Source organism: Acipenser ruthenus, chromosome 43, assembly GCF_902713425.1.
Source record: "Acipenser ruthenus chromosome 43, fAciRut3.2 maternal haplotype, whole genome shotgun sequence".
Taxonomy (NCBI): domain Eukaryota; kingdom Metazoa; phylum Chordata; class Actinopteri; order Acipenseriformes; family Acipenseridae; genus Acipenser; species Acipenser ruthenus.
Window position 1 is genome coordinate 7,154,220 of NC_081231.1, and position 22,863 is coordinate 7,177,082.

Sequence of the window (22,863 nt, forward strand, 5' to 3'; positions counted from 1 at the left end):
TTTCCCTCTCTGTTGCGCGGCTCGCGTTTCCCTCTCTGTTGTTCGCGGCTCTCGTTTCCCTCTCTGTTGTGCGCAGCTCTCGTTTCCCTCTCTGGTGCGCGGCTCTCGTTTCCCTCTCTGTTGTGCGCAGCTCTCGTTTCCCTCTCTGTTGTTCGCAGCTCTCGTTTCCTTCTCTGTTGCGTGGCTCTCGTTTCCCTCTCTGTTGTGGGCGTTTCCCTCTCTGTTGCGCAGCTCTCGTTTCCCTCTCTGTTGCGCGGCTCTCGTTTCCCTCTCTGTTGCGCGGCTCTCGTTTCCCTCTCTGTTGCGCGGCTCTCGTTTCCCTCTCTGTTGTGCGCGGCTCTCGTTTCCCTCTCTGTTGTGCGCGGCTCTCGTTTCCCTCTCTGTTGTGCGCGGCTCTCGTTTCCCTCTCTGTTGTGCGCGGCTCTCGTTTCCCTCTCTGTTGTTCGGCTCGCGTTTCCCTCTGTTGTTCACGGCTCTCGTTTCCCTCTCTGTTGCGCGGCTCTCGTTTCCCTCTGTTGCGCGGCTCTCGTTTCCCCCTCTTTTGTGCGCGGCTCTCGTTTCCCTCTCTGTTGTTCGGCTCGCGTTTCCCTCTGTTGTTCACGGCTCTCGTTTCCCTCTCTGTTGCGCGGCTCTCGTTTCCCTCTGTTGCGCGGCTCTCGTTTCCCTCTTTTGTGCGCAGCTCTCGTTTCCCTCTCTTTTGTGCGCGGCTCTCGTTTCTCCCTCTGTGTTGCGCGGCGCTCGTTTCCCTCTGTGTTGCGCGGCGCTCGTTTCCCTCTCTGTTGTGCGGCTCTCGTTTCCTTCTCTGTTGTGCGGCTCTCGTTTCCCTCTCTTTTGTGCGCGGCTCTCGTTTCCCTCTCTGTTGCGCGGCTCTCGTTTCCCTCTCTGTTGCGCGGCTCTCGTTTCCCTCTCATTTGTGAGGCTCTCGTTTCCCTCTCTTTTGTGCGCGGCTCTCGTTTCCCTCTTTGTTGCACGGCTCTCGTTTCCCTCTCTGTTGTGCGCGGCTCTCGTTTGCCTCTCTTTTGTGCGGCTCTCGTTTCCCTCTCTGTTGTGCGCAGCTCTCGTTTCCCTCTCTGTTGTTCGCGGCTCTCGTTTCCTTCTCTGTTGCGCGGCTCTCGTTTCCCTCTCTGTTGTGGGCGTTTCCCTCTCTGTTGCGCGGCTCTCGTTTCCCTCTCTGTTGCGCGGCTCTCGTTTCCCTCTCTGTTGCGCGGCTCTCGTTTCCCTCTCTGTTGCGCGGCTCTCGTTTCCCTCTCTGTTGTGCGCGGCTCTTGTTTCCCTCTCTGTTGTGCGCGGCTCTCGTTTCCCTCTCTGTTGTGCGCGGCTCTCGTTTCCCTCTCTGTTGTGCGCGGCTCTCGTTTCCCTCTCTGTTGTGGGCGTTTCCCTCTCTGTTGCGCAGCTCTCGTTTCCCTCTCTGTTGTGCGCGGCTCTCGTTTCCCTCTCTGTTGTGCGCGGCTCGCGTTTCCCTCTCTGTTGCGCAGCTCTCGTTTCCCTCTCTGTTGTGCGTGGCTCTCGTTTCCCTCTCTGTTGTGCGGCTCTCGTTTCCCTCTCTGTTGTGCGGCTCTCGTTTCCCTCTCTGTTGTGCGCAGCTCGCGTTTCCCTCTGTTGCGCGGCTCGCGTTTCCCTCTCTGTTGTTCGCGGCTCTCGTTTCCCTCTCTGTTGTGCGCGGCTCTCGTTTCCCTCTCTGGTGCGCGGCTCTCGTTTCCCTCTCTGTTGTTCGCGGCTCTCGTTTCCTTCTCTGTTGCGCAGCTCTCGTTTCCCTCTCTGTTGTGGGCGTTTCCCTCTCTGTTGCGCGGCTCGAGTTTCCCTCTCTGTTGTGCGCGGCTCTCGTTTCCCTCTCTGTTGTGCGCGGCTCGCGTTTCCCTCTCTGTTGCGCAGCTCTCGTTTCCCTCTCTGTTGTGCGTGGCTCTCGTTTCCCTCTCTGTTGTGCGGCTCTCGTTTCCCTCTCTGTTGTGCGGCTCTCGTTTCCCTCTCTGTTGTGCGCAGCTCGCGTTTCCCTCTGTTGCGCGGCTCGCGTTTCCCTCTCTGTTGTTCGCGGCTCTCGTTTCCCTCTCTGTTGTGCGCGGCTCTCGTTTCCCTCTCTGGTGTGCGGCTCTCGTTTCCCTCTCTGTTGTGCGCAGCTCTCGTTTCCCTCTCTGTTCGCGGCTCTCGTTTCCTTCTCTGTTGCGTGGCTCTCGTTTCCCTCTCTGTTGTGGGCGTTTCCCTCTCTGTTGCGCGGCTCGAGTTTCCCTCTCTGTTGTGCGCGGCTCTCGTTTCCCTCTCTGTTGTGCGCGGCTCTCGTTTCCCTATCTGTTGTTCGCGGCTCGCGTTTCCCTCTCTGTTGTGCGGCTCGCGTTTCCCTCTGTTGTTCACGGCTCTCGTTTCCCTCTCTGTTGCGCGGCTCTCGTTTCCCTCTCTGTTGCGCGGCTCTCGTTTCCCTCTCTGTTGTGGGCGTTTCCCTCTCTGTTGCGCGGCTCTCGTTTCACTCTCTGTTGCGCGGCTCTCGTTTCCCTCTCTGTTGTGGGCGTTTCCCTCTCTGTTGCGCGGCTCTCGTTTCCCTCTCTGTTGCGCGGCTCTCGTTTCCCTCTGTTGCGCGGCTCTCGTTTCCCTCTCTATTGCGCGGCTCTCGTTTCCCTCTCTGTTGCGCGGCTCTCGTTTCCCTCTCTGTTGCGCGCGGCTCTCGTTTCCCTCTCTGTTGCGCGCGGCTCTCGTTTCCCTCTCTGTTGCGCGCGGCTCGCGTTTCCCTCTCTGTTGCGCGCGGCTCGCGTTTCCCTCTCTGTTGCGCGCGGCTCGCGTTTCCCTCTCTGTTGCGCGCGGCTCGCGTTTCCCTCTCTGTTGCGCGCGGCTCGCGTTTCCCTCTCTGTTGCGCGCGGCTCGCGTTTCCCTCTCTGTTGTGCGGCTCGCGTTTCCCTCTCTGTTGCGCGCCACTCGCGTTTCCCTCTCTGTTGCGCGCCGCTCGCGTTTCCCTCTCTGTTGTGCGCGCCGCTCGCGTTTCCCTCTCTGTTGTGCGCGGCTCGCGTTTCCCTCTGTTGTGCGCGGCTCGCGTTTCCCTCTCTGTTGTGCGCGGCTCGCGTTTCCCTCTCTGTTGCGCGCCGCTCGCGTTTCCCTCTCTGTTGCGCGCCGCTCGCGTTTCCCTCTCTGTTGCGCGCCGCTCGCGTTTCCCTCTCTGTTGCGCAGCTCTCGTTTCCCTCTCTGTTGCGCGCCGCTCGCGTTTCCCTCTCTGTTGCGCGCCGCTCGCGTTTCCCTCTCTGTTGCGCGCCGCTCGCGTTTCCCTCTCTGTTGCGCGCCGCTCGCGTTTCCCTCTCTGTTGCGCGCCGCTCGCGTTTCCCTCTCTGTTGCGCGCGGCTCTCGTTTCCCTCTCTGTTGCGCGCGGCTCTCGTTTCCCTCTCTGTTGCGCGGCTCTCGTTTCCCTCTCTGTTGCGCGGCTCTCGTTTCCCTCTCTTTTGTGCGCGGCTCTCGTTTCCCTCTCTGTTGCACGGCTCTCATTTCCCTCTCTGTTGCGCGGCTCTCGTTTCCCTCTCTGTTGCGCGGCTCTCGTTTCCCTCTCTGTTGCTCGCGGCTCTCGTTTCCCTCTCTGTTGCGTGGCTCTCGTTTCCCTCTCTGTATTTTGCGCATTCCTCTTTTCTGTGCGTTACTGTGCAGCATGAGAGGTAACAGCTGCATGTTTTAGTTACACAGTGTTCAGAAATTAGGATTTCAGAGTCATGTTTTTGTGTGCGTTGTACTGGTTTTACTCAAAGTGATTCCTGCTTTGGTATTTATGAATGGGAATAATAAGAGACATGCACTTCTTTCTTGATTGATAGACCCAGAAAAATAACTGCATTTCTAAAATGCTCAATTATACTAAGGTACCTAATTTAAAGGTTTGATAAAAAAGAAAATGTTTAGTTTTTGCAATTCGTTTTATTTACTAAATGAATTTCCCTCAGTGCATATTCTATGTGATTTCCATCTTTCACAATATGTATTCAGATGAGTAAAGGACAGTTTAGATTTGGTTTATTTAGTGTTACAGGTTTAAACATATTAAATGTTTTTAATTTGACATTTTCCCAAGGAGTGCTGGACCCCTGGTGTATCCCTCGGCTCATTGCGTTCACTGCGGTTTCCATGACAACAGAACACTGCTACAATTCCAAATTCAGAACACTGCCGCAATTCCAACTGCGATTCCAAACTGCAGCTTGAGTTCAGCCTGTCGATTTAAGAGACTTTACTGTACGTGGTGATCTTGGGGTTTAGTTAATATTTATATCTAGTAAATATTATTATTATTATTTCAAGATTCATTTTAATTGATCTTCATACCTTCATACCCTACCTCACTCAATTCTACTACTAATAATATGAATACTACTACTACTACTACTAATAGTAATACATTTAATAATATTTACTGCTGCTGCTAATAATAATAATAATAATAATAATAATAATAATAATAATAATAATAATAATAATAATAATAATAATAATGTCTCCTCTCTGCTCTACAGTTGATGTGACTCTGGACCCTGATACAGCACACCCTGAGCTCACCCTGTCTGCGGAGGGGAAACAAGTGAGAAAGGAAAAGACACGGCAGGATCTCCCTGACACTCCAGAGAGATTTGATGACAGGCCCTGTGTGCTGGGCAGGGAGGGCTTCACCTCGGGGAGACGCTACTGGCAGGTGCAGGTGGGGAAGAATACACGGTGGAGATTAGGAGTCAGCACAGAGTCTGCAGAGAGGAAGGGGGAGTTCAGCATGATCCCCCAGCAGGGTTACTGGACTGTGACGTGGTGGAGTGGAGATAGAGGTGAGTTCACTGCTCTCACTGACCCCCGGACCCCCCTCTCCCGGAGCCTGAAGCCCCAGAAGCTGGGGGTGTATCTGGATTATGAGGAAGGGCAGCTCTCCTTTTACAATGTGGAGACCAGATCTCACATCTACACTTTCACTGACATGGATTTCAAACCCAATGAGAAACTATATCCATTCTTCTATACTTCCTGTTTAACAGACCCTGTACTGGTGTCCCCTGACCCTGACCCTGTCAGCGCTGCAGATTAAACACATTGCTGAACCAGGAAACTATTCAAACAGCTCAGACAATCTCCTCTTCACTTTCACTGACGCTCTCTCTGCACTCTTCTGGCCTGATGAGAAGAAATCCTCTCTCTTCCACCCTCTTACCCTGAGCCCCTCCTCTTTATTTCTCTACACCCCCTTTCCTACTCTCCCTTCCTGTCTCCCTCTCTTTACCTCCATCTCTTCTCTCTCTTTCTCTCCTCTCCCCTTCTCCTCTCTGCCTCCCCTATGGCTCTCCCCTTCTCTTTCTCTCTCCCATCCCTCTGATATGTTAATCCCTCTCTACTCTCCCTCTCTCCTCTCTCTCCCTCTCTCCACCCTGCCTTCTCTACTCTCCCTCTCTCCACCCTGCCTTCTCTACTCACCCTCTCTCCTCTCCCTCTCCCTCTCCTTCTCTCCTCCCTGCCCTCTCTACTCTCCCTCTCTCCTCTCTCCTCCCTGCCCCCTTTAATTTTGTAATGTGATATTTTGTAACAGCTGTAAGTCGCCCTGGCTAAGGGTGTCTGCTAAGAATAAATAATGAGACTTTCTAGACAATAGATGAATGCATTATTTTCCATGTAATCAATATTTACACTGAAGCTGAGATGCTCCCTGAATATTATTCATTGCTAAACTCAGTGAACTGATTTCTGCTATTTTGATATGAATCTTCTGTTCTGTTTTTGTAGCGCATCTATTTTCTATCTTTCTTGATAAAATGTATAAAAGATATAACGGTGTTGTGTGATTTTACTGCTCAATTGTTTACCTCGGCAATCTTGAACTCATAAAAAGAAAGACATTCATGACAGCAGAGTGCTGATTAAATGAGACCATTACACATATGAATGAATTGGATCCTTAAACTGGACATTTTTATTGTGATTCTTCCTACATAACTCTCAACAATATCAAGCCTGTTGGGTCCATGAACAGATTCTTCACAGAGAGAGCTGGGGCTGTACTACAGATCCACACCGCTGGTGAGAGAGGGGAGAGGGAGAGGGAGGGAGGGGGAGACAGCTGGGGCTGTACTACAGATCCACCCCGCTGAGGAGGGAGGGAGGGAGGGAGGGAGGGGGAGACAGCTGGGGCTGTACTACAGATCCACACCGCTGGTGAGCGAGGGGAGGGGGAGAGAGAGGGAGGGGGAAGACAGCTGGGGCTGTACTACAGATCCACACCGCTGGTGAGAGAGGGGAGAGGGAGAGGGAGGGAGGGGGAGACAGCTGGGGCTGTACTACAGATCCACACCGCTGGTGAGTGAGGGGAGAGGGAGAGGGAGGGAGGGGCAGACAGCTGGGGCTGTACTACATATCCACACCGCTGGCGAGAGGGAGGGAGGGGGAGACAGCTGGGGCTGTACTACAGATCCACACCGCTGGTGAGAGAGGGGAGGGGGAGACAGCTGGGGCTGTACTACAGATCAACACCGCTGGTGAGAGAGGGGAGGGGGAGACAGGTGGGGCTGTACTACAGATCCACACCGCTGGTGAGAGAGGGAGGGGGGATTGCAGGCCCTGTACACACTCCAGTTAGTTTACATATCCCCACCTCCTCCTCAAAGCACAGAGTTACTTCCAGTCTGATTTATAAATACTGAAAGAAACATAACAGATTCAGTTCAGATGTATTTGAATTGCCATTTTTGTTCAGCATACATGGTAAATATGTTCACCTTGTATTTAAAACATCTGGGAGATTTTACAAAAAAAAACTCAAAATATAATCCATTTGTGCCCGTTGTTTTTGATTTGATTTTAGTTTCTATGATGAGGGTTACACAGACCACTGAAACCAATTTCAGTTCTTATTAAAATAATTCTACTGCAGCTCATAAAATAATTCCCTCAGTGTTACCGGTCCATCACTTCCATTCACTACACAGCTCTCACATGTGCAGCTTTTGAAAGATGTTGCAGCAAAACATGGATTCTCTTTTGAACACCTCTGGTGCTACCCTGGGGTAATCTCTGTTTGCACAAGCCAGGCTTTCAAAAGCTTACTGGAAGGGAAACTCTTCATTTTACAACGCAATATGTGCTACAGTGCTACACCCGGTTAAAGAAATCTCCGTTTGCAAGCCATGGTTTCAGTTAGGGTTGCACTTCCTTGTTCACCTGGAGGGTGAAATTGTCCCCGCCCTTTCGCTGGCTTCTTTCCTGTCATTAACCAATCAGCTGCTGCTCCCCCTGCTGACTGGCATGCCATCAGCCAGTAACATGACCCAGAAGACACTGCAGAGGTGAAGTGAGGCGGGGAGTCCAGCAGCCTTCCCGAGTGCGAGGCACAGAAACAGAACTTCCTTTAATCCAGTGATCATGTCAAATCCAGGTCTGCGAGAACATCTTTCAAAAACTGGACATCTGAGAGCTAATGCAACTTCCAAGCAGGTCATCTGCATGAAATTATTTTGTTAAGCTATAAATCACTTAAAGAAAAAATAAAAATCATGAATTTCCACACACTTTAATTTACCAACAGTGTAGATTTTTATTTAAAGCTCCACATGACTTCAAACGCTCTGGAAGAAAGGCTTACAGACAGACATCTTCATATATATATTTTTAATTTGTAAAAAGCACCTTTTGGAATGTAAAATTCAGATTGTAAAACAATAAACGAGATTTATTTATAAAGCTGAAAAGTATAAAACAAAAGAGAAAAAAAAGAACCTCACAGTCGGATCTAAACTCAAGGCTCAATCGTAATGCACTCTGGGAATGTAGTTTATTGGTGTCCACTGCCCACTGTTAAACACACATTAAAAACTACAAATCCCATACCCGCCAGTTTCACTGATTTATCAGTGCGATGGCTACTCGTTTCCAGACAGTTTGTCAAACCAAGATGAGGAAAATAACAAATTCAGATATGTCGACGTCTTTACAGGGAATGAGCAATGCAGGTGTTTCAGAAATTGAAAGCGAACAGGGAGCTTCGAGTTAGTTGCAGCGTGTTCACAGTCGTGTAAAATACAACTTCAACCAACAGTGGCTAAAAGATTTTCCCTGGCTTAAGTTTGACAGTGTTAAAAAAAACTCCATGTTTTGCACGTATTATCAGGATGCAGGGGAACTGATGGCAGGACAGACTGCATTTTAACAGGGAGCCAGGAGATCAAACATGAAAATATCTTAAACACAGCGCTTCAAAACGACACGCAGTGTGCGGAGAGGCCCCTCAGCGCGCTGCCATGAACAGCAAGCAGCGCCTTCTGAGGAACATGCGAGCAGACAGCTAAAAACAAACAACCGTCCATTTTAATTGTGTTGATGCAACAGTATTGAACTGCACAAGTGTTGTGTAAGAAAGGAAGGAAACAAAGATCTGTAGATATTCAACTTTTGAAGTGCGCGTCTATCTTTTTTTTTTAATTAGGCGCACATGTGCCTAAGAGATACCGCGTAGAGCGCCTGTTTCGTGTTTGTTGTTGTGGTTGTTTTGTTTCATTATTGCTGTTACGCATTGGACGCTATTATATTAAATCCCGCTAATTTATGTCTTTTCGTTCACATAAAGTCAGAAAAAAACAACATATGAATCCACATTAACATGTATTTATACTAAAGTAATACAAAAATGACTACAAAAGATTTAGAAGTGAGTAGTTTTTTGAGATTTATGATTATACTGTAAATCACTTTCACGAATCAGCCCCCAAATGTAGTCTCCCATCATGTTCTCGTTATACTGTCCTTCATTGACAGCTCATCCAGGAGCCTCAAAGCCGTGCTGCTCCATAATGGTAACAAGTACCCGTCTCTTCCCCTGGCTCACTCGGTGCACCTCAAAGAGGATTACAACAGCATCAAGACCTTGCTGGACGCCTTGAAGTATGATGAGTACTGCTGGGACCCCCGGAAGGTGCTGGTGCCACCACTGCACATCAAATTGGGCCTTATGAAACAATTTGTCAGAGCTCTAGATAAGGAGTCGGCAGCCTTCAAGTACCTTCAAGACTTCTTCCCTAAGCTGTCTGAGGCAAAGGTCAAAGCCGGTGTCTTCGTCGGACCACAGATAAAGAAGATCCTGGAGTGCAATGAATTCCCCAAGAAGCTCACTAGTAAGGAGAAAGCGGCTTGGAACAGCTTTGTCGCAGTGGTTCGGGGCTTCCTGGGCAATCACAAGGCCGAAAACTATGTGGACCTGGTTGAGACTCTGGTGAAGAACTACGGCACAATGGGCTGTAGGATGTCCCTCAAAGTCCATATCCTTGATGCTCATCTTGATAAATTCAAGGAGAACATGGGAGCGTACTCGGAGGAGCAAGGCGAGCGCTTCCACCAGGATATACTGGACTTTGAACGCCGCTACCAAGGACAGTATAACGAGAACATGATGGGAGACTACATTTGGGGGCTGATTCGTGAAAGTGATTTACAGTATAATCGTAAATCTCGAAAGACTACTCACTTCTAAATCTTTTGTAGTCATTTTTGTATTACTTTAGTATAAATACATGTTAATTTGGATTCATATGTTGTTTTTTTCTGACTTTATGTGAACGAAAAGACACAAATTCGCCTGTTTTCTCATTGGAAATAGGTAAATTTCAAAATATCACTGTCCTGGTCACAAAAGCAAAGTCTGTGGGGACTAATAGCCATTTTCTATACTTTTGAGGCAGAAGCAATTAGGAAATAACACTTACTACCCAGGAACAAAAATTGTGTTACATAGTGTAATTGTTGCCCATAGCTGAAGGGTGGATCGCGGATCGCGTTGAGATCCCCCACAATGCATCGCGGTGTTTGCTGTTTTGGTCCCCACTGGTTTAGTAAAATACACTTGAGCTTGTTCACCAGACTGTAGCTAATCAAGCTCTTCTTAAAACCTGGAATGGGTGACATTGCTGTGCAATAGGAGTCTTATCTCCATCTCTGCAGTCATGGAAATCAATTCTGGGTTTGGAAACCAAGCAGCTTTCTCACAGCAGTTCACATGTGCTGGGTAGTATTAAAAACAGTCACCTCTGATGGGAATACAAGCACTTCCAGCCTCCGCTCCAGAGCCATCATCAGGTACAGATTCACTAACTGCAGGAAGTACAATTCAATCACATCAGGGACTGCAAGAATCTGCTGATATAGTGAGCAACTGCTTTATATTTTGGTATGGATTCCACCAAATTCACTGTCTAAAACAAGTTTAATGTGAATTTCTGTAAACCCCTTTAATAAAAAGCAGTTTGTCTGGCTGAAACAACCTCAAAATCTGAAATCAAGATTTCTGTTTGAATACTGAAGTGCCACTCTGGTTGCTGCAAGTGAGACCCCAGATGCTTGGGTGTTGTGGTTTTGAAATGGTTCCTTCTGCCACCAGTGACACACAAGTCAGGGCAGTTTTCCTCGCGAGGAGTTTGCTGTACTTTTCAGGACTTGCATTGCTATGCAGTTCTGATTTAGGGGGGAAAAAGCGTCCGTTCCAATGCAGATGAGTCGATTCATAGTCATTTAGGGTACGTGTCTGCTTACTAAGCAGAAAAAGAACGACTCTGAATATCGTGAGGAGAGCTTCATGCGTTGCCATGCAGATAAAAACATTTAACAAGAGAAATGACGTGTTGTCACGCGCATTCTGAATCACACCGCGCATTATTTGTATGGTTACCTTTCTAACACATGCGCACACACACAATTATATAACATATTTACTACTAAATACAAGTTTTACTACTTAGAATTTATATGTGTGTCAGTGTGTGTGTGTGTGTATCGGTGTGTGTGTCAGTGTGTGTGTGTGCGTCAATGTGTGTGTGTGTGTGTGTGTGCGTCAGTGCGTGTGTGTCAGTGTGTTCCATTATGCGTAATGCGAGTTAGTGTACTTTGTGGGGGAAAGTGATCTAAACATGTCTCTCTCTACTCTAGCTGGTAAGAAAAGAAAAACTGACGATGAAAATCGTCAATTCAGCAATGAATGGACCAAGAAGTACTTATTTATTTTACCAGCTGCACCCAATGCAAAGCCAATGTGTTTACTGTGCAATGAATGTGTGTCAGCAGTTAAAGAATACATTGTGAAAAGGCATTTTGAAACCAGACACACGGCTTTTGGAAAAACGTATCCAGAGGGCTCTGCAGTTAGAAATTCAAAAGTAGAGGGGCTGATCTCTTCATACCAACATGCCCGTGCAACTCTAGTGCGATATTTCACTCCACAAGAGAAAGCTGCAGCGGCTTCCTTACGTGTGGCGTGGATACTTGAGAAGAAAAAGAAGCCGTTCACAGATTCTGAAACTATGAAGGAGTGCATGCTGGCAGCTGTGAATGAAATAATCAGAGATGAAAAAATTAAATCAAGTGTAGTTTCATCGATTCAGAAAATTCCACTTTCAGACACTTCTGCCATGCGCAGGGTTGAGGTTCTGGGAACCGAAGTTTCCGACACGCTCCTGGACCGTCTGAAAAAAGCAGAGTTCATGTCACTTGCAGTAGATGAGTCCACTGACAATACAGACAACGCTCAGCTATGTGTGTCTGTGCGTTTATTTGATGGGAATTGTTTCCGTGATGAAATGCTAGCTTTACTCCCGTTGGAAAGTTATGCGACTGGTGAGGTAATTTCTCAAAAGATTACTTCTTTTTTTGAGGAGCATGGTCTTGACCTGAATAAAGTTTGTCTTCTAGTTACAGACGGTGCTCCTTCGATGATAGGAAGGGAAAATGGTATGATAGCGAGGCTTTCTGCTTTAGCACCACAGATGCAGTCCTTGCATTGCATTATCAATCAAAGTGTTTTGTGTGGCAAACTTTGCAATGAGCTGAAAGATACCATGAATACAGTGACAGCAATAATAAACTTCATCCGATCAACATCAAGCCTTCAGCATCGGCTGTTCCGGCTGTTGCTAGCTGACATGTCCGCAGACCATCATGATCTGCTAGTGCACAACGACGTACGCTGGCTCACTAAAGGTAAAGCACTGAGTCGCTTCTGTGACCTCAAGGATGAAATAATTGAATTTCTCAATAATTCTTCTCATAAGAATGCAGAGAGGTATTCAAATATGGTTCGGGATGATGAGTTCATGGCAAAAGTGAGTTTTTTGAGTGATATATTTGGACACTTAAACACACTCAATTTGGAACTACAGTTAAGGGATTAAACAATAATCGATCTTGTGGAGAAGCTGAATGCATTTCAAAGTAAGTTGTCTCTCTTCTCATCGGATTTGCATTTGCAAAAACTTCTCCACTTCCCACAGCTGCGCAATTTCACCGCCTCATCATCAGTGAAAGTCACCAATGTGATGTCTGATTTCTCGATCAAGCTGAAGGATAACTTTAATGACAGATTTCAAGATTTCCATGTACCGAAAGAAGTCATGATGTTTGCTCGGAATCCATTCACCGTTTCACCGGAAAGTGATTTTGCATCGACCGCAAAGCAGTTCCTCTCGTGGGTTGAAGAAGGGCCACTGCAGCTGGAACTTGTGGACATTGAGGCATCTTCTTCATTGAAACAGGATTTACAAAATGATGGCGCTGTCAGGTTTTGGACTGAACACATTCAGCAGGTTGAGTTTCCAAATGCTAGGAAATTAGCTGTACTTCTGCTCACTATGTTTGGCTCTACCTATACATGCGAGTCCAGCTTTTCTCACATGAATGTGATAAAGAGCAACACACGCAGTTCACTGACCAATGAAAGACTGCAACACTGCCTTCGAATCGCTGTAACGTCGTATGAGCCTAACTTCATGCATGTGGCCCAGGGAAATAAATGCAATTTATCCCATTAAACCGAGTTGGAATAAGAAAGAAGGGCAGTCACAACTCAACAGCTGTGAGTATATGATGTTTAGGCTATGCAGTACTATTAGCTTTAAAATCTATGAAGGTCATTATGCCGTCACAGCAATACAAGTGCTTAACACTATTAAAATAGTCATTAATAATACTCGTGTGCGCTGTCTTTTGATAATGCAGCGGTAGTGTTAAAGTGTTCTGTTAAAGCACTATTCAGATGGTGAAATTATGTAAATATACGAACATTAGTTGCTGAGAGCTCTCGGAACTGCGGCGCGAGCAGGGGGCGTGGCCACTGGACTGCGTGTGTGTGCGTGTGCGTGTGCGTGTGAGTGTATGTTTCTACTCAATGGAATATCACTGTGCTCTGTGTGTGTGTGTGTTTCTTCTCAATGGAATATCACTGTACTGTGTGTGTGTGCATGCGTGTGTGTGTGTGTGCGTGTGTGTGTGTGTTTCTTCTCAATGGAATATCACTGTGCTGTGTGTGTGTGTGTGTTTCTTCTCAATGGAATATCACTGTACTGTGTGTGTGTGTGTGTGTGTGTGCGTGCGTGTGCGTGTGTGTGTGTGCGTGTGTGTGTGTGTTTCTTCTCAATGGAATATCACTGTGCTCTGTGTGTGTGTGTGTGTGTTTCTTCTCAATGGAATATCACTGTGCTCTGTGTGTGTGTGTGTGTGTTTCTTCTCAATGGAATATCACTGTGCTCTGTGTGTGTGTGTGTTCTCAATGGAATATCACTGTGCTGTGTGTGTGTGTGTGTGTGTGTTTCTTCTCAATGGAATATCACTGTACTGTGTGTGTGTGTGTGTGCGTGCGTGTGTGTGTGTGTGTGTTTCTTCTCAATGGAATATCACTGTGCTCTGTGTGTGTGTGTGTGTGTGTGTGTGTGTGTGTGTGTGTGTGTGAGTGTGTGTGTGAGTGCTCTGTTATTGTTGTTTATGTTCTGTTAATGTTCTGTTATTCGGCACACTGGACCTGTAGGGCGGTGCTCGTATTCTTCATCCTAGCCTGTAGTTACACAATAACGATACACTCGTCAGAACTGAAGAGGAAACCCATCATTTCTCCTTTTTTTCTTTCTTTTTATTATTATAAAAGCCCATCAATACATGGTATTTTAAATGCATTCAAGAAGTCCATTTTCATAAACCAGATTATTATTTTTAAAGTGGTATTAATTTCAATATTACCGCATCAGCTGAAACGGCTGTGATGACAGCTCAAAATGACGTCAGTGGCTGCGCTGAGGCACCGTGTCGAAATATTTTGAATCTTCACTGCGCTAGTCCTGTTTTTGATTTGATTTATATTTACGTGTTCAATGAAAAGTAGACTGAATAAACTTTCTTCCTGTAATTTGTCTTTTGTGGGACATTTAGAAATGTGAAAAATCCAATTCCAAAATTCACTCGTATTTTTTTTTACCTAAACCAATCAGGCACTTTGTAAGATTTACATGATTTGTTGTTGAAGGTGTCTGTAACATCGTCATGAAATATTGAGCCAATCGGGGTGGCTCTTTTTTTTTAGATGAGGGCGTTAATGTTGTAAATGCTTCGGAAATTAACATTCCTGCATTGAATCCTATGAAGAGGACAGGGCGATGATGTCACAAAATGGGCGGGGCTAACGGTTACGCGCTTTCCTGTCATTGTGGCTTTCTAGCACCGAAAATATATTTTAAAATTAAGCAGTTATATCTTATTTTCTTGACAGTACAATGCATTCTCATTCATATAAACTATTAGTTTGGTTTTGATATTTAGTTAAGAGATCACGAGTCCTTAAATCCCAAATTTACATTTTTCGTATCGCCCTATTTTAACACCAGCTAGAGTTAAATCAATAGACATTGGCGCAGGCGATTAATATCAAAGATATCGTATGAAGATTAATATTGGAATCCTGATATCACACATTAAAGAAATGTATTTTTCAAAATGTTTATTGATGATCTGTCCTTATTTCATATAAAGTTGGATAGCTAGCTGGTTTTCTTTTTGACATGTCACATGTGCTTAAGGAGATGCTGGTTCCAGTGGAATGTAAGGGAGTGAGGTGATATGTGAGGGTTCCTAAGACAGACCACAAGTATGATTACACTGAATTCATCCAAGCAGCTCAGTTAAGACAGAATCTCAGGACTATTTCATTTCTTTTGTTGTGGATAGTTCATTTGTAATCAGATGGGCTACATTTAGTAGGCTTAATATCTTGCAGTGGAATTCAATCTTGCGCTCTTGTGAGTGTCTCAGGTCAGTCCAATGGTAGCTAACGTACCCATTTTTTCTCAGTTCAATTCAATCTGCCACCAGAGATCCATGTGGACTTAAAGGACTCTTCAGGAATTGAAGTTGATGCAGACATCTTTGATGAGCTTATGAGGTCAAGTGAAGTATCCTTCAAAGTCTTCACTGGAGAACAATCTGGTAAGACTAGTTATAGGCTAAGCAAAGTTTATCCTGTTGCACATTCTGCTTAAAACCCTTTAAATTCTCAAAATGATGTAATACGGAGCAGAAGCGGACAGGACGTCCTGGCTAAGTACTCAAGCTAGCTGTGCTTTAAAGCCCATTGACCGTGTTTTGCATTGGCTAATGTAAGGAATTTATTGAAAGGAGACTTGTGATTTTGGCATTGTCATGACAATTTTCTGTCAAATTAGATGTCATTAGTCATCCTATTATCTGTTTTTTATGACAACGGACGATAGGATGACTCGTCTAATTTGACAGAATTGGCAAAATCACAACTCTCCTTTCAACTGATTGCTTACTTTAGCCAGTGCGAAACACAGTCAATGGGCTTTAGAGCACAGATAGCTCGAGTAATGAGCCAGTTTGTCATGTCTGCTTCTGCTCCCATTGTGTGTGTCTTCAGATCTATCTGAGGCCTCGTTCTGCTCAGTGGGGTCTGATTCATCATCAGGTTCAACTGTGATTCTTGAAGAAACCATAGCAAGGAGAAGAAATCGGACTGATAGTCCCGTAGACAGTAATGCAGCAGGAGATGTGAGTTTAAAAATATATATTTTTTATTGTATGCACTGCTTGTGTATTCGTGAATGTTTTAGAACACATTGTGTGGTTTCTGCCATTTCCAGCACCCTTGAAGATGCACTGCTGTGGCTGTTGGGTTTTTATCTTGTTCTTCCAGATGATCAGTGCCATCCTTGACTCGAAGGCAGGTGGTGAAAAGATATTCCTTGAGTTTGCCAAAACCAAGAGTCTCTCTGATAGCACCCGTAGGCTATTACTGAACATGCTTGTGGCAGATATGATTGAGAAGCATGGGTAAGTGAATGATTCAATGTGCTGGGTCTGTATGATAACAATGCTAGAATTACCTTTCATTACTGATAACATAATCACAAACCAACATTTTGTCTGGCACGATTTTAGTCAGACTTAGTCTTAGTCATTAATTTTCATATATTCATGTTGTGGTGTTCTGTTGCAATTTATCTTAAAAGGAGCCCCCCCCCCCTTTATTACCCTATTTGAAGGATCCAGATTCAAGTAATGCATATGTAAGTTTGGATTATTGTAGGTAACAATGCATGCACATTTTTAACCTTTCTTAATTAAATTGGTGGGGCCAAATTGCTTAATTATCAGCTCAGGACTCATCTTGTACTGGGGACACCTGGCCAAGAGTACTATGGTCCTAAATAGTGACCTTATGTATTTGTCAGTGTTTCCCCTAGATTATAGTCCAGACAGGGTGGAAAGGCTCCATCTCTCATCCAGACCCTCTTTATCCGAAACTGTCAATAGAAACCAGTAGAAGCCTAAGTCTTTCTGGTGGAGGAGCACGAGACCTAGGCAGACAGGGCTGCCCTCGATATACAATGGTAAGGGGAACTCTGTTTTGTCAAGTTCTTACTGTGTTTTCCTTTTGAAAGGAACACTACTGCGATGCCGAAAGTGGATCGGGTTACCTGGCCTGGAGGACTAAGACTGTCTAACGCAACACATCACATGGGACCAAGAAGAGATCCATGTCTACATACCAAGATGGTCCAAAGGCTAAGCGGGCTTCACATTCAACTGTTGAGCAACTGACAGGCGACAAATGCAGAGAGGCGATATCTGTGCTTCAGCATTCAACTGATGAGTCACTGGTCAAGGAGAAGATGAGGGCAACATTCAAACACAGACAGAACATTGTGCAGGATCCAGAGAAGTCCTCAACCATCTTGGGCGTCTTCCCCCGATTCCTTGACATACCAGGCTTGGTAGTTATGATTAGAAGCAAGCTTTTTGCCATACTTTGTAGATTTAAAGATAAGAGTTTTGTGAAACAACGTTGGTTCAATGTTTTTCAGATCGACCAAGACTTCACAATGCTGTTTGGAGAGGATGCATCTGGCAAGTTCCTGGCGAAATGGCCAACTTTGTTCAGACCAGGGTCATCGCAGACTGCAAGAACCTACCCCCCAGTGCCCATATGGAAGCCCTCCTCTCTTCTGCGCAGCACGACTCTGATGATTTGGGTACATGAGTACATCATTTCTGCTTGACCACCAAATAGTTTGGTCTTACTAACATGTCATGTGAGCTTCAGGTTTTTACTGTAGCGTTTACTGTAGCGTTTGCTCTACTGTGTTTATACTTCACTAAGACTAGGATGGGACAGTGACTTGGCAGCCATTCTGTTGCTGCTGCATCTGCTACCCCCAACCTCAAAAGACAAGAGGGCTGCAAAGATCGCTGTCTCTCAAGCTGCTGACCATCTGGTGAAATATATGAAGGTATGTTCTCTTATTTTGGTTGTGCTTTTCTGTGCCACTCTCCTTTTATCTAGCACAGTGCCTCCTTGCCATACACACAGCCCCTGCAAGCCCCTCTCCCGCCCCTTGCTTTCTAACAGTTTCACCAAGGTGATTGGAGGTGCATTGCAGACAGCAGCTGTATCGTAACCAATCAGCATGTTTGCTCAATCTGAGTGCAATAATGGAGGCTAGTTTGTACCTCAGGCTGCTTTGTCTTTGCGTTGTGTGACAGAAATGAATGACTGTGGTTTCCCCTATGTTCTTTCTTTCAGGTGGGGACGAGCATGGTGACCTTCCTTGCGCAAGTTGGACGTGAACAGCCCTTCCTCCTCTGTGTCGGCGAACAAAAGAACATCATCCAGAAATTCTACATCGTCGTTGACCAGAAGGCCATTCCGTGCAAGACCCAAACATCAGAGGCAGCTTTCGATGAGCTCTTCAAGGCACACTACGTCTTCGGCGTGTCCTGTGACGAAGCTTTGGGTAGTTTCTACACGTTCATTCAAACCACAGTGTATAATATTGATGTAGGGAATGCAAAGGAGAGCCCAAGGGTCAAGGAGATTAGAGCAAGGCTGCTTAACAGAGACACTTGAATTGATACACATCTTTGGGCTTAAAGATGTTTACTTGTTTCATTTGTAAAGTACACCACAGAAGTTGTGCGTTGCTTTGTCAACATTTTAAGTTCCATCAGGAAGGACATTGCGTTTGAAATGCGGAGATCCTGAGTTTTCCTCCATTTTTGGCACTTATTCTGGCTTTAAGAAGCACTTGGTTTGTGTACATGGTGACTGTGTTACTCCAAATACCATTGACAATGTTGAGACTTTGAGCAATAATGATGTTGAACCTTCATGTTGTCAGTCAGTCGGTTGGTACAGACTCTCCTCCTACTCAGGTTCCTATTGAGAGGAGGTAATTGCTGGACATGTGTGGGTCTGTTGTAGCTCAGTTACAGGCATCAGGGGTTGCTGAAAGTACTGTTCAATCTATGGTTGGTTCAATGGAAGAACTTGTGAATGACATCCATGCTCAAGCAAGGGAAGCTGTACTAAAAAGTATTTCATCAAGGTCAAGACCTAGGTGAAAAAGTTGGGGATTGTTTTGATCAGCTTGAAAATCCTTTCTCAGTCTTGAACACAGGAGCCAAGCGGCAGAGGTATTTTGAGGAAAAATGGGAAATAGTTGAGCCTGTAGAGCATGTTCTTGGAGTGCGGTTTGATGTACGCTGAGATGGAACACCTGGTGTGTTCAGTCAAGCTCCAGTAAATGATACGTTTATTGATGTAGAGAAGGAGGGGGAGACGCTGCTAGGCAACCGGCTCCTGAACATTCCACTCCGCTGAGCAGAGACCGTTAGGATTTAAAAATGCCAAAGTTCCGAGCGGCGTCAGGCACTTCGTTTAATTAACACACCGTTGCTGATATACATTTTAATTTTGAAGATAAACATATTTCAAATACTCAAATAGCACTGATAATTCATATGTTAAACTCTAACACCACACTACTTAGCACTCCGAGAAATGTAGAAATGATTCATTTGTAAAGAATGAGCTGTGAGATTATTTAGATAAATAATCAGAATTATGGATGCATGGATTTTGTATTAAAACATAGCCACATGTATGTTTGTTTCATGTCGTAGGACAGGGTGTGTGTGTGTGTGTTATCATGACGTAATATCACCACGCCTTGGGTGCGTTGTGAAGCTCTAGATGAAGTGGAGTCCTTCAGCCGCCCAGGAAGTGGTGATATATTCATGAACACAGCTTTAGACCTACAGGACTATATTTATATATCCCTACACCCCCTGCTCACAGCTGCGCCTGCGCACTGAAGGGAATAAAGAAAGACTGCATTTCCCAGCGTCGCTCTCTCGTTTTAAAGCTGCACCTGCGCACTGAAGTGAATAAAGAAAGACTGCATTTCCCAGCGTCGCTCTCTCTTTTTAAAGCTGCGCTTGCGCATTGAAGTGAATAAAGAAAGACTCGGTGCGTTCACGGAGATCATTCTGTGCAGAATCTGACCAGTTTATCCAATGATCTTCTATGAACTGGTCAGATTCTGCACAGATTCTGCGCATAATGATCTCCGTGAACGCACCCTTAATGTCTCCCTTTCACACCTGCCCGGTTCAGCGCAGGTAATTCAGAAGCGGTTCTGTAATTAGAAATATTAAGGAAGCGCATTGCTACCTTACAAAAATAAATAAATAAATAAATAAATAAATAAAAATAATAAAAAGTATATAGAGAACCCATCACGGAACTACGTGTTAAAAAATGATCACGTAAATGCGTGACAACAAAGTAACACGTAATTAAAATGTATGTTTTGTTTTTTTTTACCCCCGTGTTGTTTGAGTGGATGCACTGTAAGTAGGATACAGTCACTCTGATAAGCACGTGTACTGCCCTGACTCACGAGGAAATCCTTTACCAGCTTTGAAAAACGAAACTGTGCGATTGTAGTAGGGTCTTATTATTATTATTATTATTATTATTATTATTATTATTATTATTATTATTATTATTATTCACGTGTGGATTGTGTTTCTCATATTATTATTTGATAAATGTGTATTGTGTGTATTGTGTGTGTGTGTGTATTGATTTATTTATATAAATGTGTGTTTTGTTGTACAGCTCTTTATTATTATTTCTCATCTCGAGTGTGGTTTGATGTATTTGCTTCACTGGACCCCCCTAAACTACTTTCTCTCTTTCCTCTATGGAACTATACGAGCGAAACTCCGCGTCTCCCGTTCCACGGCTCTGCTTGCCAGCGGCTCGCTGCTTGATCTCCCCGCCCTGCCAATCATCTCCTGCCTTTATAAATGCGGAGGAATATTGTGAGAGGGAGAGCCGGACTTGTGAAGGAGATTCCGCGCTGCAGACTGGAGCTGGAACGCGGAGAGACTTTATGAAACTGATAGATCCAAGTATTTTATATAAACTGCAATAATATAATCTGTGGTAACTAGTTTAATTAACTTCACTATAAGAAACTGATAGATTTAGAGTTTGTTTTATTGTATCATCCCTATATATACTAGACAATTGTTATAGACTGTGAAGTGAAGGTGGCATTGTCATATGGTTTACATTATTGTTAATGTGTTTGAGATTTTTTTAAAATCTGGTGTGTGATTGCTTGGTTTCTCCCAGATAAAAGAGTTTGCGCGGGAACCAACCACTCGAGGTCCTTGTCCTCCATAAACACAAGGTGGCGCAGTCACATTATTAACATCGATTTAGCAAAGACCTGTTACAAAAAAATAAGGGGTGGAAACAAATATTCACAAGGTGAAATATTGGGTCCTGGGGGGGGAGTTAATATTTGTTTGCTGGGGGAACAGATATTCTGTGACACCGGAACAAAACAAGTCCTGGACACAAAATCCATCACAAAAATAAACCCTTCTTTACAGAGGAGGGGTTTTCACCCTGTCAGTGTCTGTCTGTCTCTCTGTGTGTGTTATTGATTGGTTTATTTTTTTTTTCTTCAGATTAACGGATTGGCGTCGACTGGATCTTACTTTTTTTTTTTTTTTGTAAAATCTCCCAGATGTTTTAAATACAAGGTGAACATATTTATCATGTACGCTGAATAAAAATGACAATTTAAACACATCTGAACTGAATCTGTTCTGTTTCTTTCAGTATTTCTAAATCAGACTGGAAGTAACTCTGTGTTTTGAGGAGGAGGTGGGGATATGTAAACTGTACAGGGCCTGCAATCCTCCACAGATCCCCACTCTGAGTTTCAAACAAAGTAGAGATATCATCCATTACTATTAAACAGGAAAGCTTAGACATACTAAAAAAATCCCCTCTTACCAGCGGTGTGGATCTGTAGTACAGCCCAGGCTGTCTCCCCCTTACTCCCTCCCTCCCCTCTCTCATCAGCGGTGTGGATCTGTAGTACAGCCCCAGCTGTCTCCCCCTCCCTCCCTCTCCCCCCCCCTCTCTCACCAGCGGTGTGGATCTGTAGTACAGCCCAAGCTGTCTCCCCCTTACTCCCTCCCTCCCCTTTCTCTCCAGCGGTGTGTATCTGTAGTACAGCCCCAGCTGTCTCCCCCTCCCCTCTCTCCCCAGCAGTGTGGATCTGTAGTACAGCCCCAGCTGTCTCCCCCTCCCTCCCTCTCCCCCTCCCCTCTCTCACCAGCGGTGTGGATCTGTAGTACAGCCCCAGCTGTCTCCCCCTCCCCTCTCTCACCTGAGGTGTGGATCTGTAGTACAGCCCCAGCTGTCTCCCCCTCCCTCCATCTCCCCCTCCCCTCTCGCACCAGCGGTGTGAATCTGTAGTGCAGCCCCAGCTGTCTCCCCCTCCCTCCCTCTCTTCCTCCCCTCTCTCCTCAGCGGTGTGGATCTGTAGTACAGCCCCAGCTGTCTCCCCCTCCCTCCCTCTCCCCCTCCCCTCTCTCCTCAGCGGTGTGGATCTGTAGTACAGCCCCAGCTGTCTCCCGCTCCCTCCCTCTCCCCCTCCCCTCTCGCACCAGTGGTGTGGATCTGTAGTACAGCCCAGGCTGTCTCCCCCTTACTCCCTCCCTCCCCTCTCTCATCAGCGGTGTGGATCTGTAGTACAGCCCCAGCTGTCTCCCCCTCCCTCCCTCTCCTCCCCCCCCTCTCACCAGCGGTGTGGATCTGTAGTACAGCCCCAGCTGTCTCCCCCTCCCTCCCTCCCCCTCCCCTCCCCTCTCTCCTCAGCGGTGTGGATCTGTAGTACAGGCCCAGCTGTCTCCCCCTCCCTCCCTCTCCCCCTCCCCTCTCTCCCCAGTGGTGTGGATCTGTAGTACAGCCCCAGCTGTCTCTGTGAAGAATCTGCTCATGGTCCCAACAGGCTTGTTATTGTTGAGAGTTGTGTGTGAAGAATCACAATTAAAATGTCCAGTTTAAGGATCCAATTCATTCATATGTGTAATGGTCTCATTTAATCAGCACTCTGCTGTCATGAATGTCTTTCTTTTTACGAGTTCAAGATTGCCGAGGTAAACAATTGAGCAGTAAATCACACAACACCGTTATATCTTTTATACATTTTATCAAGAAAGAGAGAAAATAGATGCGCTACAAAAACAGAACAGAAGATTCATATCAAAATAGCAGAAATCAGTTCACTGAGTTTAGCAATGAATAATATTCAGGGAGCATCTCAGCTTCAGTGTAAATATTGATTACATGGAAAATAATGCATTCATCTATTGTCTAGAAAGTCTTTTATCATTATTTATTTCTTAGCAGACACCCTTATCCAGGGAGACTTACAGCTGTTACAAAATATCACGGTACAAAATTAG

The 22,863-nt window shown here is 45.7% G+C and overlaps 3 protein-coding genes across 8 annotated transcripts in view; 2 read left to right on the forward strand and 1 right to left on the reverse strand.

Moving 5' to 3' along the window:
- Window positions 1-5,764, forward strand: part of LOC117424012 (butyrophilin subfamily 1 member A1-like) — a 403,039-nt gene extending 397,275 nt beyond the window's left edge. For both annotated transcript variants that reach the window (XM_059011834.1, XM_059011833.1), the window contains one exon: window positions 4,473-5,764. In XM_059011834.1, the coding sequence (XP_058867817.1) occupies window positions 4,473-5,029 (557 nt within the window). In that variant the 3' untranslated portion in view covers window positions 5,030-5,764. The remainder of the gene's footprint in view (window positions 1-4,472) is intronic.
- LOC131709363 (zinc finger protein ZFP2-like) overlaps window positions 1-22,863 on the reverse strand; it is a 319,568-nt gene that overhangs the window by 206,065 nt on the left and 90,640 nt on the right. The gene's annotated exons all lie outside the window — the stretch shown is intronic.
- Window positions 16,740-21,196, forward strand: LOC117407842 (uncharacterized). Of its 4 annotated transcripts, none has more exons than XM_059011928.1 (4): window positions 16,740-17,021; window positions 17,112-17,279; window positions 17,413-17,537; window positions 17,831-18,625. In XM_059011928.1, the coding sequence occupies exons 2-4, from the start codon at window positions 17,171-17,173 to the stop codon at window positions 18,152-18,154; spliced, it is 558 nt and encodes a 185-aa protein (XP_058867911.1). In that variant the 5' UTR covers window positions 16,740-17,021; window positions 17,112-17,170; the 3' UTR covers window positions 18,155-18,625. The 4 variants fall into 4 exon arrangements, 3 of the variants coding, with proteins under 3 accessions (XP_058867911.1, XP_058867910.1, XP_058867908.1); XR_009311493.1 differs by having other exon boundaries at window positions 16,742-17,021; window positions 17,408-17,537; XM_059011927.1 differs by lacking the exon at window positions 17,413-17,537 and adding an exon at window positions 21,073-21,196 and having other exon boundaries at window positions 16,743-17,021; window positions 17,831-18,041.